This window comes from Danio aesculapii, chromosome 1, assembly GCF_903798145.1.
Source record: "Danio aesculapii chromosome 1, fDanAes4.1, whole genome shotgun sequence".
Taxonomy (NCBI): Eukaryota; Metazoa; Chordata; class Actinopteri; order Cypriniformes; family Danionidae; genus Danio; species Danio aesculapii.
This window is the reverse complement of record NC_079435.1, coordinates 36,897,201-36,913,982: the sequence shown is the minus strand read 5'-3', so window position 1 is coordinate 36,913,982 and position 16,782 is coordinate 36,897,201. Positions and strand designations below refer to the sequence as shown.

The following is a 16,782-nucleotide window of genomic DNA, read 5'->3' as shown; positions in this document are numbered from 1 at the left end:
GTGTGTGTGTGTGTGTGTGTCTCTTTGTTTTTATTTATAGTTGTTTTTTTATTTCTGTTATTTTGTTAGGCATATTTAGTTTTCATTTGGGTGTTTAGATATACATTCATTCATTTTCTGAATGAAAGCACAGCTTTGTCCTTTTATTAATTAGGGGTGCCACAGCGGAATTAACCGCCAAATTAACCAGCATATGTTTTACGTAGCAGATGCCCTTCTAGCTGCAACCCATCACTGGGAAAACCCCATACACTCTCATTCACGCACATTTTTATTTTTATTTGTCCATTTTTTTTTTATGTTACGTCCTTGACCCTAGACCAAGGTCATAACAAAATGGTATTCTCCCATTCCCAATCTCCAAGTTATTTGTTACTCTATGGTTTGTTGAAATTCTTAATTTTGATTGGCTGGAAGGAGTGGCATAATATACACGACCCTCAAACATTAGTAGTAACCTTAGTAACAGTTGCCGAAGCCTTCATTGCTCTGTGCTTCTGCAGGGATCAACCAACCTGCAAATATGCTCAAAAATATTTGCAAAAAGGTAGCTAACACATGTTACTATGAGCTAAAAGATAAGCCTGTGTCATTAAACGCACACGCACACGCGCACGCGCACACGCGCACGCGCACGCGCACGCACACACACACACACACACACACACACACACACGCACACACACACACACACACACACACACAATTTCTCTCTCATGAACGCTCTCTATCTGTCTGACTATGACTGATTTTAAAGCAGGGTCCAGCAAATCTAATGTCATAGCTAATGAAATTTCTGACAAATATTTTGCAGTAAAGAGTAAAAACTCTTTGACAATTAGCAAATGATCGCAGAAAAAGATATTCAATGGATTGTTGTGCACTAAAAGATGTGTGTGAATATTTAAAGACCCAATGTCAATTTCTTTACTTGGCCACTTACCTGTCAAACGAGTGAAACTGGATGGACTGGTCACGGGAGGCTTCGCTTACTGCACCCAGAAACCCTGGCGGTATAAGGCTGGGGTCCACCATGATATCATCAGAGGGCGCGCTAACAAGACTTCTCAAAATATCCTTAACATTGACATTCTTTCCTTTGCTGTCTCTGTCCTCTTGACCTCTCCTGACCTCATCGGACAAAGTAGAAAGAGCTTCGGATACAGCATCAGGGCCAGTCTGCGCTTTTACATTACTCTGGATTTCTGAGGCCTTGTCATCCTCAATTCCAGAGTCCCGGTGAAGAGGAGATAAACCATTCTCCATATCAGACTGAACACTCTCTGTAGAAAAACACAACAGTCTATGCTTTAAAAGACTGAATGCATGTGAAGTTGTTTGGTAGGTTCTTTAGGTTCAATAATGATGGTCACCTGTGCTCCTGACAGACTGCGAGCGCTGAGTGTTTCTTCTGTCATTGTGTGGCTCCAGGATGTCCCGATATTTGGACACCATGAGGACAGAGATGAAGTAGACCACTGCCAGTGCCAGAAATTGAGCTTGTTTACTGTCCTCCTAAAGCACAGCACACAACAAAACCAATTACAAATGTTAGAATAATGTACACATTAGTTGAATGCTTAAGTGTCATCATTTTTTATTACCATAAAAGTATTATTACTCATTAATATTATGAAATTTGAAGCAGAGATGCATTACATTTGTCAAAAAGACAAGCTTTGAAATCATTACAAAAATTACTTAAAATAAATATTGTTTTGAACCCTCAAACTATTGTTATTACTGTAATAATCAAACAGAGAGTAAAAAAACCTTCTTAAAAGACATTTAACTCGATTCAAAACTTCTGAACAGTAATAAATACTGGCTTTTTTCATTAAGGCACTTGTTTGACAGGGTTAAGGTCTTAATGTGTTTGTAATAATGGCCATAATATAAATGATCAACTATAAAAAAATACTTTCTTTATGATCAGTATGGTTCAAGTAGTCCTTCATCAAAACCAAACCAAAAAGGTGTTTCTTTTAACTAATTATGTTACATTATTAATTTACATATTTCATTATATTAGCTTGAAAACAAAGTCTATGTTCCATGTGACATCCACACACATTTATAATATAACTTGTTTTCTGAAGAACTACAGAAATTGTGAGATTTGAACTGTATATATTGTTTGTTTGTTTTTATCTAAACTGAAATTTTCCCATGTACTATGTGAGCTACACCTGATGATGCTTCACTGGACTACAACAAATAAATGAAACATTAGCTACATAAACTGCAGATCAGAGCCAGTGAGAGATACAGTAGGGGAACACAATCACTGAGTGAAGAGACTCACTATGTCTCTGAACACTACAGCACGCAGACGATTGATGTCCATGTCCTGCAGAAGCCGGTCTAAATCTCTGATAGGAGACATCCCTCCTGTCACAATGTCCACAGGACTCTGAAACACATACATAAACACATACTGTTCACATGCATTCATTCAGTCTGTCAGCTCAGGACAAATGTTGTTGTTGTTTTCAAATGCATTTTTCCACTTCTCTAATATTTGATATCAATTGAGCTTTGTAAAAACTAGTGAGTGTTTTGTTAGCTGTTCCAGATTCAGACAGAGCTGAAGCACAGAGGCATTAAAACAACAGTTTTGAAAAGATTTTAAATAATGGATGAGCAGTGAGTGTGGCGTGTAGGTTACACAACACTTTCAGGAAGAAATGTGTTGTTGTTGGGTTTTTTTTAGAACTATAAGTGTCCTTGCACAGTGATTGACATTTTTTATGTTTTTTGTATGCTTCATCCAGCCTTACACACCAAGTTTAATACATATTAATACATTGTGCTTAAAATCTGTGTGGATTGAAAGTTGCTGAGACTTTTATTTTAGTATGTAATGAAATGTGTGCTTATATAGTGCGTTTATCGTGTATGACCATACACCCAAAGCTCTTCACAATCGTGAGGGGGGTCACCCCACTCCACCACCAGTGTGCAGCATTCACTTCGATGATGTGATGGCAGCACAATGGACAGGACAATGGCGCCAGTGTGCTCACCACACACCAGCTATGTGGAGTGGAGGGACAGTGATACATCCAATTCGGTGGATGGGGATGAATTGAAGGACATCATGGGGGTAAAGGCCGATGGAGAGAATTTGGCCAGGGCACCTGGGTTACACTACCACTTTTTACAAATGTGCCATGGGATTTTTAATGACCACAGAGAGTCAGGACATCGGCTTTCATCCAAAAGACGGCGCTCAATGATAGTATAGTGTCCCCTTCACTATACTGGGGCATTAGGACAAACCGCAGATTGAGCACCCCCTGCTGGCCTCATTAACACGACTTCCAACAGCAACCTAGTTTTCCCATGTGGTCTCCCATCAAGGTACTAACCAGGCTCAGCTTCGCTTAGCTTCAGTGAGTTCTTGGGATGCAGGGTGAAATAGAGTGTTAAAGGGCACCTAGGTTACCCCTTCTTTCAGATTTAATATAAGTGTTTTGCGTCTTCAGAATGTGTCTCTAAGGTTTCAGCTCAAAACACCAATCAGATTTTTCATTATACCTTTTACAAGATTCAATTTTATAAATTTTTGCACTAGGGGGCTAGTCCTCCTCGCCTACTGTTTCTACGTGCCTTTCTGCGTGCCCTAATCTCTTCCCTCAGCACGCATTTAGCTTTGCACTCTTTTGCACGCAAATGTGACAGGATACAGGTTAATCTCCACTGCTGTATGGATATATGTTATGTTAATGTTCAAAATAAACCTGATTTAACGTCCACAAACCGAGACTGAAGCGTCTTCCTTTATAATTGTTCTGACACGCGGCTGTGCTGATGAAGTAAATCTGAAGTAAATCACTGTACTTCATTACACACATGCTCTGTTTTAAAACATGTTAAACTTGTGAAACTTACTCTTGATCACATTTGATGATGATTGATGATCTTAGCGAACTCAACAGACCTTTTATTCCCAGTTGCTTTGCGCATGTCTGGTCTTGTTAATATGATTATGCACGTGACTACCGGGACATGTTAATACGCGCAGCTATCAATCAATTCGGTGGGTGAGGGGACCGCACTCCTATGTAAAGTTGCGGTCGGTCTGAAAACCACTCTCCAATTGGTCCACCGTTTTTATGTTGTTAAATTGAAAAAAAAGGACTGGGTGTGTTTATTTCACTCCAATATGACGGTCTATACACTATATCTACACAAATGTCTGTCCAAACAGCTTGAAAAGTTGATTTTTAACCATAGGTGCCCTTTAATGTACTTCCAACTAAAACTGAATAGTAAGTAGTGCGTGGGCTTTTTTTTGCACACCATTTCCTCATAGTAAACTAATAGTTAGGGTGTGGCTAAGAATATTGTGGCTGAAGCTGTCAAACTGACAGAGAAGGACCACCACTCCAAACATGATAGCAGATGGTCAGATTTGATGACCAAAACAAGATGACCAAAACAAAAAACAATCTTTTTTTTTAAGTGGATTGACTTGCAAGGAGTAACTGCTTTTACCTAAAGAATGCAAAGTGGATTAGCAAAATAAACATAGCCAATTGTGATTTCACATCGACTTCAATTCACAAAAAGAAATACAAACAGTCTTTAAACAGTGAGGATGATTAGGTTGTATTTTTCTTAAAAACAAACAAAGGAAATATTAGGTCCACTCGATTCTGAGATAGCATAGAGAGGAAGGATGGCTCATGGCTGTGTCTGTGGCTTGGTTTGATGTTTTACTAGTGACTCTCTTTATAGTGAAACTGCCAAACAGTGGCTCTGAACTGAAGAAAACTTTAAAAATCTGTTTTATTATGAACGAAAGTTTCGGAAGCAGTGTGTGAATGTGATTGACACTACGTGAGGTCATATTTATTATTTAACATAAAAACTGCAGATGAGAATTGTCCTTGCACATTCAGTCTAAATTTTTTGTGTGTTATTTTCATATTCATCTTCTAAAAAAAGTACACCCTGTGCACATTAAAGAGATAGTTCCTTCAAAAATTAAAATTGTATTTTACTCAGTTACTAAAATTGTAAATTTCTCAGTTAACTCACCCTCAATCTGGTTCTAAACCTTTATGAGTTTCTTTGTTCTGTTTAACACAAAAGATGATATTTTGAAGAATGTGGAATCTGGAAGCCAAAAGCATCCATAGTAACAAAAAAATGTTTTACCATGAATGTCAATGGGTACTGGTTTTCAACTGGTCTCCTTTACAATGAAGGATGAGAAACTGATGACAGACTTTTTGTATTTAGGCAAAAATGCTTGCTAAGGATGTAAAATATACAGAACCTGATCCAAACCGTTTTATGACAGACACAAGCTTTAGAGCAGGGGTCTCAAACTCAAATTGGCGGGGGGCCATATCAGTGACTGACAATTCATAGGAGGGCTGCTTTAACATTCAAGCACAACAAAAAAAAGTGGAAACCTGATGTAATTGATGCACTCAGACATTCTTCCCCTAAGTATATGCAGTATATGCAGTCAAAGCTCCTCTTGTCTGTTTCTAATTGTTCATATTGAAGGGGTAGTTTAAATTGCTATGAAAATACTACAATTTAATTATAGGCATAATAACAATAATTATTATTCTGTCCCAATCAATTGTTGCTTAACCAATAGTTTAACAGATAGTGCAAGAACAGCAGAAAGCAGATTGGGTAACTTTAGTGAATTTACTGGCATTTGTTCTTTTCAATACAGTATTTTATATATATATATATATATATATATATATATATATATATATATATATATATATATATATATATATATATATATATATATATATATTACTTTAACATGTTCAACTCAGCCAGCAGTTAAATTTTACTAATGCATTTTTTATACAAATCTTAATATGCACATGAGGAAAATCTATTAAATTAGGGCACTTGAATCGAATATTATCAAAATGATCATATTTAAACCACCATCATAACGCACGAGCCACGGAGATGTGTTTGTATAACACAATACAGGCAGTATAAAACTAATTATAATCAAATGACCCTTAAATATTTTCAAAAATACAGCTTTAGTAAAAATAGAGCTCTTACGGACATTTATTTAAACATTTAAATCAGGCCCAGAAATAATCTGCATGTGCGTTACTCTCGACCGTATACTGAAAGAAAGCAAAAGTAACCTGAACATATAGTACAATACTTTAAATTCCCTGTAGGTGGGGGGTCAAAATCACAAGTGGCTATGCGCAACTGCACAACAATGATAGTGATTTAAAAATATATGTTTTGGTGGCCGAATCTCGTTATATTTTTGACGTCGGTTGCGGGCCGGATGGAGACCTCTGCTTTAGAGGCAGTGTGTAAATGTGACTGACAAAAAGTGAGCGCAAAATATGGAACAATAATTTTGGACCTTGAAAGAGTCAAACCTTGGGCCACTGACCAAAAAGTTCTACTTAAAACGGCAGAGCGACAGAGAGGTATCCTTGGCATGATGTTGAACTTGCCTGTGCTGGTATAGACTTGGCGGCTCCCAGAAGGCTTTGTTGTCCGCGGCTGCTCTCTGCACCAGACTTACTCAGAGTGTGCTGCTGACATTCCAGACAGTTTCTCACAGCCATCGCACACACTGAGGGGGAGAGAGAGAGTGTGAGAGAGGGACAGACAGACAGAGACTATGAGAAAGCACAACCGAGAGCTAGAAATACAGAGGAAAAAGACATCATCACAGAGATGAAAGGATAGCAGAATCTAAAGATATATAGACTTTAAAACATGACGTATGAGTAGCTTGTAGCATGACAAAGAGAAGGGCTTTCAAAAACTTTTTTAAGTGAAACCAGTAAAAACTGGTCCATAAGTACAAAACTTTTTTGTTTTGGGTGTCTACGCAGTGTGTAGGTTGTTGCAATGTGGTTAGCAGTTGCTTACAACACAAGTACAATCAAAAAATAATTTTTGCTGCTTGTTCAAACAACGTATTTAAAATGAGCTGAAACGACACAATTCTTGTTTTTTTAAGGGACAACTTAACTGTTTTATGTTTAACTCAATTAAATTAGTAAGAACCATTAAGCGAACTTAATTACTTTATGTTCTCCCAATGCAAATCTATTGTGCGGAACCCATCATTTTACAGTTTAAAGGTGCTTTCACACCTAGACATGTATTTTGGAACATGTCTCGTTTGCCCAGTTAGCACGGTTCATTTGGCATATGTGAATCCAGCAATCCTGCTCGGATCTGTGCCAAATCAATCTGTCCGAGATAATAATCATTATCCGAGTGTCCGAGTGTAATAGCCATATATATGGCTATATGAAGAGAGACTTATGAGTAGGGTGGGATGTCATTCTAACCAGAAAATGTGCGTTCATGTTGAATGCAAAGTGAAAGCATGCTGAAATATTAACGAGAGCTGTTTATCCATTAGGAAAATTGGCTATGATATTTTTTCTGTGTAACTTTGACCAATGTGAGGAGAGTTTACTCGCACGCGTCTTGTTTTATCTATAGTGGTCCATTTAGAAACTTTGCCACATGAAAGCGAACCACAGCAAGAACAAAAATAAACATTGTAAAAATTGTAATCTCTGTTTCGGAACAAAACAATCGATCTACAGGTGTGAAAGCATGCTAAAACAGTCCTTCTAATATGTAAAATCATAATATTTGATTGCGGAGACTGGCTCAGGCTTCAATATCTAAGCTGAAGAGGCTTTTTGAATAATAAACAGATGAAAAATGCCAGTAGTAGGGCTGGGCGATTTGGCCTAAAATCAAAATCTAGATTAATTAAAGATTTTAACTTGATTACAATTCATGAATGGTTTTTATTTATTTATTTATTTATTTATTTGCCCTCATAGTTCACTGATAAGTTTTGTGCAGTAAATATGATCATATATTTCAACTGAGAGATTTTTGACTGAAGGGTGCATTACTTGATTTTAAAATAATTGAAGGAAACACACACTATCTATGATTATTTATTGAACATCAATGCTGAACAACTGAAATAAAACACACATTGCCTGAAACTAACAGTCACAAATAATTAACTTGCACTTTTGGAAACAAAATAAACTGTTTTCAATGTTTTTTATATTAAAAGTATAAAATAAGCAAGATCTCTTCTAAATAAAATAGCTCTTGTATATCCTGTAAATAATATTTTAAACAGTGCATTTCTTGAATCTTCTTTAAAAAAATATTTTAATGCAAATAATAATTTTATTGTAATGGAAAATATGCCCTCTCAAGGCATCTCTGGTGCAGCTTCCAATCATCTTCAATATAGTGCCAGGTGTAGTTAAAATGAGGTGCACAGGTATGTGATCGCGCAAAGGCTGCGCCAGACCACACCCATGCGTTTAACAGAGAAGTTTAAATCAGCCTTTACAGAACGGCGTCACGTGACTCCACACGCCATAGGGAAAGTAACTGATAAAAATTTATCTCAAAAAAAAATTGATCGATTATAGGTACTGTATGTCGATTTCAACTACTTTTCGATGAATTGCCCGGCCCTAGCCAGTAAAAACTTACCTTATTCCTTAACAAAAATTGACAAAATAAATGACAATTATTTTAATATTTATTGTCAATAGAAATAGTATTAATAACAATAATAGCCGATATTATTTTAGACACACTAAAACAAAACTTATGTAAAAGATCATATATATTATTTTTTTTTTTTTTATTAGATAAGAATTACACTAAACAGCATTATAACGTTTTCTTGATTTTTAATGATTTCTACTTGGCAAAAACCCTAAAAAAATGCACAGGTATGTATTAATAAATCAATAAATACACAGAAACGCTGAAAGCACAAGGAGCAGTCCTTCTCCTAGACCTAACAGTCAAAAAACTGCATTAAAGGTTAAAAAGCAAAAACACATTTAACTGTATGAGGCTTGAAAAACAGATGACGTTGCTTATTCTGTTTAATCATTTTGGCCAGGTTTCTCCCACCATGGTGCAGAAAAAAATCCTCTTATTGCATTTAATTTGATGTATTGCATGCTAAATGCAAGAGCAGTATGGTGCATAAGCGTGTATGTGTGTGTGCGTGTTTTGATTTTAATGTACTGCACATGAGTCTGAACTGCACAATAATGTGTATGCGTGACTGTGCATGTGCATGACTAACCCTCTAACCTCTCATACCTTGACAACTGACAAATGTAAACTACAAGACGCTTAGATTAAAGGTATTATTCCAGTGCTGGAAACGACCAGCTTTTTCCATTAGACGTTTAAGTCATTTGAGCAAAGAGAGAGAGAGAGAGAGAGAGAGAGAGAGAGAGAGAGAGAGAGAGAGAGAGAGAGAGAGAGAGAGAGAGAGAGAGAGAGAGAGAGAGACGATTACAGAAAAAGAGATGGCGGGAGAAACCTTGTTACAGATCCCAAATCAGATTACACACTGGCAGAGCTCATCAAATATTCATTTTATACTTTCAGCCCTCCTAAAAACAGGTTTCAGTTTCTCTCTCATTCCACCAATCAGGAAGCGCCGCCCTGCCTTTGCTGCGCACAGTTGAATCGATTTAACACGCCGGCCATTTTGTTCGGTGGCTTTGGGTGTTACATTGGCGAGAGAGGTGATGTGGCAAAGCAGAGAGGTAGTAGAGTGGAAAAGTGTTATATTTAGAAGGAATTTGATGGTGACTAGATGGCTTCAGGGAGGGTCATGTGGAGTGTGTGTGTGTGTATGTGAGAGAGAAATGAATAATGTAAGCAATCTGAACGACTGGATTTCTGCTATGTGCTCTATAACACTGCAGTTTGTGATACATAGACACATAAAGGAGGAGGTGCCTCAGGCTACAAAACAGCCATTAGAGTCAATGGCCTGATGACGGTCCTCATTTTAGAGCACTGCAGTGTGGAGAGAGCTTATAATAACACTATCAGAGAACTCACAAAGCAACAGAGAGACACAGGGGCAGGGATGTAGAGGGAAAAGCAGTTATTATGTCTACTAAATGAGCCAATGGAGAGAAATCAATGAGAAAAAAAGAGCTGCCTCAGTCTTCCAGATGTTTAACTTATCAACATGCTACCTCTATTAAAGTACAACACACTGATTACCCATCAGGGAGTTTGGATTAAAAAAAAAAAAATAAATAAATAAATATATATATATATATATATATATATATATATATATATATATATATATATATATATATATATATATATATATATATATATTTTATATCTATATATAAATAAACATTTTATCAAATATATGCATGCATGTGTGTATTTAGATATAATCATGCGTGTATTTTAGATATAAATAAATAAATAAATAAATAAATAAATAAATAAATAAATAAATAAATAAAATCTATACAGTTAAAGTCAAAATTATTAGCCCCAGAATTTTTTTTCTTTTTTAAATATTTCCCAAATTATGTTTAACAGAGCAAGGAAATTTTCACAGTATGTCTGATAATATTTTTTTCTTTTGCAGATAGTCTTTTTTTAATTTTAATTTAAAAAAAAAAAACTTTTTAAGGTCAAAATTATTAGCCCCTTTAAGCTATATATTTTTTCGATAGTCTACAGAACAAACCATCGGTATATAATAACTAGCCTAATTACCCTAACCTGCCTAGTTAACCTAATTAACCTAGTTAAGCCTTTAAATGTCACTTTAAGCTTTAAAGTGTCTTGAAAAATATCTAGTAAAATATTATTTACAGTCATCATGGCAAAGATAAAATAAATCCGTTATTAGAGATGAGTTTTTAAAACTATTATGCTTAGAAATGTGTTGAAAAAAATTCTCTCCGTTAAACAGAAATTGGGGAAAAAAAATAAACAGTGGGGCTAATAATTCTGACTTTAACTGTATATATAGTACACAAACATATATTAAGTAAAAAATAAATAAGTAAACATTTATTTTGTAATTAATCTTTTCCCAGCATTAATAATTATACAGTGCCAAGCATAAATGATTAACACCTTGACAATTTTTAACAGAAACTTATAAAAATACTTTATATAAAATATAAGATTACTTTCTATGGGAACCTATACAATGAGATATTTGTTTTATAGGTTAAACACATTAGATTAGTACATGATTAGGCAGCACTATGTCCCAAAAGAACTGAATTATTCAAATATTCAAATAATTTTACAATTTCTGTGTGTGCATGTATATGTGTGTATATATATAATTTGTATTTTGTATTTGTATTGTTATCATCATGCTCTAATTAAGTCAATGTTAAAGTATACTTTTATTATCATTGCTGATAACTATAACTAATCTGCGTGCACAGAAATCCACTTATTTCCGCAGACTTTTAGCCCATCATTGAGTCTATGTATTTACTTGTTTGAATGTGTGTAAATTTATATTTATTCAGTTTTTTAAATAATTTCACTAATATTATTGTGATATATTATCAGTAAAATGATAATGTTTATATGATTTATTTACAATACAGTTTGTAAAGTAATATGTTCTGTCTTTTAGTAGATATATTATTTGAGAGACTTCCTTTGTTTACCAAATAAGTGGATCTAATTGGATTTGCATTGTAAACATTAAATACAAGTTAAAAATGTATTATTTTTATTTAATAAATGAAGTTTTCAGTTATGATACTCCTAAAATCATTCCGCATAAATCTGCAGATTTTTTACAAAATTCTCAGCAGAAATAGCAAAAAACGTCTGCAGATTCTGTCTGGCTCTACTGATAACCATGTTCACTGAAAACACAAAAACATTTAAGGAAAAAAAATACAATTTATAATTAGTCATGGTACAAAAATGAGTAGACCTCAATGAATGTGTTAAGAGAAAATATCAAATGAAATAAAATACACTGACTTTCCACAAAACAGACTATTGGTTTTAGCAAACTCTACTAAACAAGAAACGAGAGATTTACCCAGGCGTAGACATTGTCTTAAGATTCCCCCTGAAGACATGTTCTTCTCTGCTTCGATTTCAGTGAAATTGAGTGAACTGGCGAAAATCAGCACATCTACAAGATTGATCAGCCTCTGCAAGAACATCAGTGATGCCTCCACAGCCAAACCCTGAGACGGCTCGATGTTCTCCAGCTCATGCTGCAAGACAAGAGTCATCAATATCATCACCATTACTCTAAATCCAGGCTTCACATCTTCATTATGCCATAATGTGCCCATCAAAGGATTTGAGGTCAGTATTTTAATTCTGTAATGAGACTTCTTAAGTGAAACTGGACATTGAATGATTACAGTACAGTTGAAGACAAAATTATTAGCCCTCCGGTGAAAGTTCTCTTTTTCAAAAATTGCCTAACAGACCAAGGAAATTGTCACAGTGTGCCTTATTATATATTCTTTTTCAGTAGAAAGTCTTATTGCTTTTAGTTTGGTAACAGAACTAACCCCTGTTGTCCAATGACTTGCCTGATTAACCCAGTTAATACTTAAATTGTTTTCCAAAGATAGGTTGCGGCTGGACGGGCATCTGCTGCGTAAAACAAATGCTGGATAAGTTGGCGGTTCATTCCGCTGTGGCGACCCTAGATTAATAAAGGGACTAAGCCGACAAGAAAATGAATGAATGAATACTTAACTTGCACTCTAAGCTGAATTTTAGTATCTTGCTAAATAATTAGCAATATAATATATACTGTCATCATGGCAAAGTTTAAAGAAATTAGTAATTGGAAACTAATAATTAAAACAAGTATGTTAATAAAATCTTCTCAAAAAATTCACAGGATGGTTAAAAATTTAGTTTTAACTGTATGAACAATCAAAAATACCTTAGTTATCCAGGTTACTCCGGGATACAAAGAGCCATGTCAGAATTAAGCAAAGTCAAATTGTATCAACATAATTTCAAACAATTCCTCTGCTATTCATTGTCACTTAGTTAGTGAGCAACACTATGATTTTGGTGTAGTAAACAAGTAAACAAACAGTAGCAGCTCTGGAAATGTGACCAAACTATTAATCTTATTGATTTGTCAGCTTTTTGTAGTACAGTGGAACGTTACATTTAAGTTGTTAAATTCCCATTTGCATGTAGTTAAATAAGAACAGGTCAAACACTGGAGAAATCTGTCAAAGCTTCTTTGTGATTTCTACATGTGCGGGTTCCTTGAAGTTTCGAAAATTGTCAAACTGATGTCAAGCCAAAGGAAGTCAGACAGGTACTTGGTGTAAGATGGGTAACTTGATTAACTTGACTGACATAACTGTTCTTCAATCTGGGGCAAGGACAGGTTGTTGCAATGGACAACACTTCTACAATGAACATGACTGACACTGTGTTGTGCCACACTGTGGAAAGATTTGAAGATAAAACAAGTCATCTATTTACTGTGAGCAACTTAACATTTGGAGCCGGGCAAACATACCCAATGTAGACATTTTCACTGATTATATGGTATAATGGGTCATATTTGATTTTATTCCATGACCTGCTGTAATTATCCATTCTGATTAGCTGGAAGATATGAAACAAAATCTTTTAATGGGCAAGTACTTCCAATCAGCTTTGATAATAGTTCAAGATAGTTTAGCTATGCTCAAACATTAGTAGTAACCATAGTCACTCAGTGACAGGTGTAAATATATAAAATATTTTAAAATATTGCATAAAGGTAGCTTAAATCTGTTACTATGAGCTATTAGATATGCCTGTGTTACTTTATTAGCAAGGAGATGAATATTACTTGAGTGGAAATCGGCAGCCCCACCCAAAGCTTCAACGTGGATGTGCTATCTGGTTTTATATTTGAAATTAGAGAAAATGAAATATTTAATGAAGAGATTTGTCCAAAACTTTTATGAGACATGGCAACTTATGATCACATACTTTGAAAACATGAAGACTCTCTCCTTTAACTGATTTATATAAAGAAATTAGTGCAAACCGGTTTAAATGTGATCACTAATGTTGTTTGACTCCAAACGTATGTAGAAAACCACTATAAAGATGTCAGATTATTGATTTGTATTATCATGTAGGCATTAATTTATTTTAATTATTTTTACAATTGATATTGTCTAACTGCAAATGTATACTGTAATACTGTAAAGGATTTTTTCCTCTCTGTGTTGTAATTTTATTTTTATTTGAATTTAACTTTGTTTGTTAATTTATTTCGGCAGCAAGAGTTACGGAAAACATACAACCTTGATTTTACAAAAGGTTTTGTTAATACCTGGGGTAAAAACCCCTCAAATAAAATATTAAAAATAGTAAATAATTAAATAGTAAATAATTAAATAAAATAATGTCTCAATAATGTGTCATTTACACACACGTACATGATCTTTCTCATGCACACACTCTCTTTGTCTGCCTGTAACTGATTCAAAGCAGGGGGATCAAATTTTCTAAGTGCCTTAATTGACAAAAAAACGTTCAAATGTTGGGTCGCAAAAAGCAATTCTAGTTTTAAATTGTCTATAACTTGGCAAATAAACACAGAACGTAGTACGAGCACCTCTGCTTCACACCGGGTGGATCTTTGCCTCCACATCAAGTATTTATAATCTTTTAACACAGGGCAAGCCATTGCTTATCCCTTACTTGATGCAACACAACTTAAACTACATACTAACCGAAGAGGAAGTAGCTGCAGAGAGCAGAGGAAGTATTCCTCCACAGGCCATGATGAGGTTGTCCACCACCTGAGAGATAAGATGGACAGTGTTGTGCACGAACACCACATTCTCACTGCTGTTCACAAAGTCCATGACTGTCTTTGTCGAATGACTGTGGGGAAGAGTGGGAAAAAGTTATAATATAACTAAATTCTAAAATGATCAAGCTCCTTAATTAAGCTCAAGAGGTGCTGATCAAAAATATGATACTGATAATTCAAAATTTCAAGATAACTTGATATCTAGGAACATTCACCTATGGTTGTGTTGATAAAATGACTGCAAAACTGAGCTGTCATAGGATGTCTATTGTTAATAATGTAGCAATGTTTAAAGCATGTTTAAAAAGTTATTCTGTTCAATGTAGCAAGTTTAACTTAACCAACCCAATGTAAGCAACCCAAGATCCAAAATATGTATAGGAAAATGATTCCCTCACATGAAATTCCCAATCATGTAGATAAAATTGGGGTGGCCAGAAAAAAATATTTGTTTTATTTGCTTGATAAAGTAAGGGTTCTCAAACACTGTGAATATATATTATTCAATTTTTTACATTCCATACCCTGAATATTAAAATCAATTCCGATTCTGGAATAACATACTTAAATTCAGAATCAGATACTTGTTATGAAATAAAAATGTTGATTTCTCTTATCGGTTCCTGTACATGCGCACATTTGTATTTTTTCACTTGACTATCCGCTAGGATCTTCCACACTGGCGAGCACCTTGAATTAGCTATTATCTAAACATTAGTTCAGAGACTGGACTGCAACATGTGCTTAAAAGTCTACATAACGATGCCAAAGTTGCAATCAGGGTGTCGCGACCAACATGAAAAAGCATCTGTGGTTGGTTCCCAAACATTGAATTAAAGAATGCACCATCTCAGATTCATTGCGCATCACGGGTGCAACCCGCAAGTGTTGTGCATTTTAGTTTAATAGTTAATTTGACCTACTGTAATAAAGAACAACACTTGTACAGCATTTATTAATTATAGTTCAACATTTATCAGTGCATTTTTAAAATCCAAATTGGATGCTTGTTATTAATAGTTAATGCACCGTGAGTTAACATGAACTAACAATGAACAACTTTCCATTACCTAAGGTAAACAAACAAGGACAAATACTGTAATAAATGCATCGTTCATTGTTTGTTTAAGTTAGTAAACGCATTAACTAATGCGACCTTATTGTGAAGTGTTACCTGTCGATATGTGATCAGATCGATGAAAACTAACCTGAATTCCCTCGTGAACAGGGCCTAAATTACTTTTTATTTTAGTTTATTTTTTACAATGGATTCGAAACTAGGAATCAATAAGAGTTTAAATCAATAAGCGCAATCGAAAATGCAATCGGAATCGATAAAATTCTACCAAACTCAAGCCTACTGACTACTCATTGTACACATCTGAAATAGAGAGATGTGCTCGGTTTTATTACATCTGGAATAGTAAGAATGAAATATTCAAGTGTGCGGCTCATAATATCACTTATTGATGTTTACTATTTATTTTATAAATAAGAACAACATTTGTATTATATATCCGATGACTTTAATCAATAGTCAAATTAAAAAGAAAGCCTATGATAATGACTGGACTTTGATTTAAAAAAATCACTTTGCCTATTTGATCTTATTTGGTTCATAGTTTTCTCTCACCTTCTCCACATCTGCACATCTGTCTCGATGGAGAACAGCAGATCGGTCAGAAGACGCTGGTGCATATGAGACCACTTGAACTCTGGGATGCGGAACATAGTAGACCGAGTCGAAGATGAACCTTCATTGCTTTGACCTGTAGGACTTGTGGGTGCAGCTTGATTTGGACTCGGGTTCTGCAAAAGAGGCATTTATTATATAATAATGATTTACCATAAGTATTAACCAGTGTCATTAGCTATGTTTCCATCCAAAAACACGAATTAACTATGCGCAAAACTGGGATATCACATAAAAGACGTGCGAATAAAGCAGCGTTTCCATTCAACGAGTCAAAGAGATTAAAATCGTCACTTCTTGATTAACTGGTGCCAAATATTAACAATAGAAACGAAATTTGCTGCGATAGGAGAAGCTGAGTGAATCTTTTCTTCATTTAATAGATGCACCTCAGAATGCAATCCTGACACGCAGTGAACGTGCGGTGGCGTTTGAA

At 35.0% G+C, this 16,782-nt stretch overlaps 1 protein-coding gene across 6 annotated transcripts in view; it reads right to left on the bottom strand.

The window, feature by feature from the left end:
- Window positions 1-16,782, bottom strand: part of lrba (LPS responsive beige-like anchor protein) — a 399,767-nt gene that overhangs the window by 279,855 nt on the left and 103,130 nt on the right. For all 6 annotated transcript variants that reach the window (XM_056459670.1, XM_056459679.1, XM_056459695.1 and 3 more), the window contains exons 23-29: window positions 16,287-16,462; window positions 14,571-14,724; window positions 11,891-12,071; window positions 6,474-6,595; window positions 2,306-2,413; window positions 1,374-1,515; window positions 944-1,283 (exon numbers count right to left, since the gene is read on the bottom strand). In XM_056459670.1, coding sequence (XP_056315645.1) covers window positions 944-1,283; window positions 1,374-1,515; window positions 2,306-2,413; window positions 6,474-6,595; window positions 11,891-12,071; window positions 14,571-14,724; window positions 16,287-16,462 — 1,223 coding nt within the window. The remainder of the gene's footprint in view (window positions 1-943; window positions 1,284-1,373; window positions 1,516-2,305; window positions 2,414-6,473; window positions 6,596-11,890; window positions 12,072-14,570; window positions 14,725-16,286; window positions 16,463-16,782) is intronic.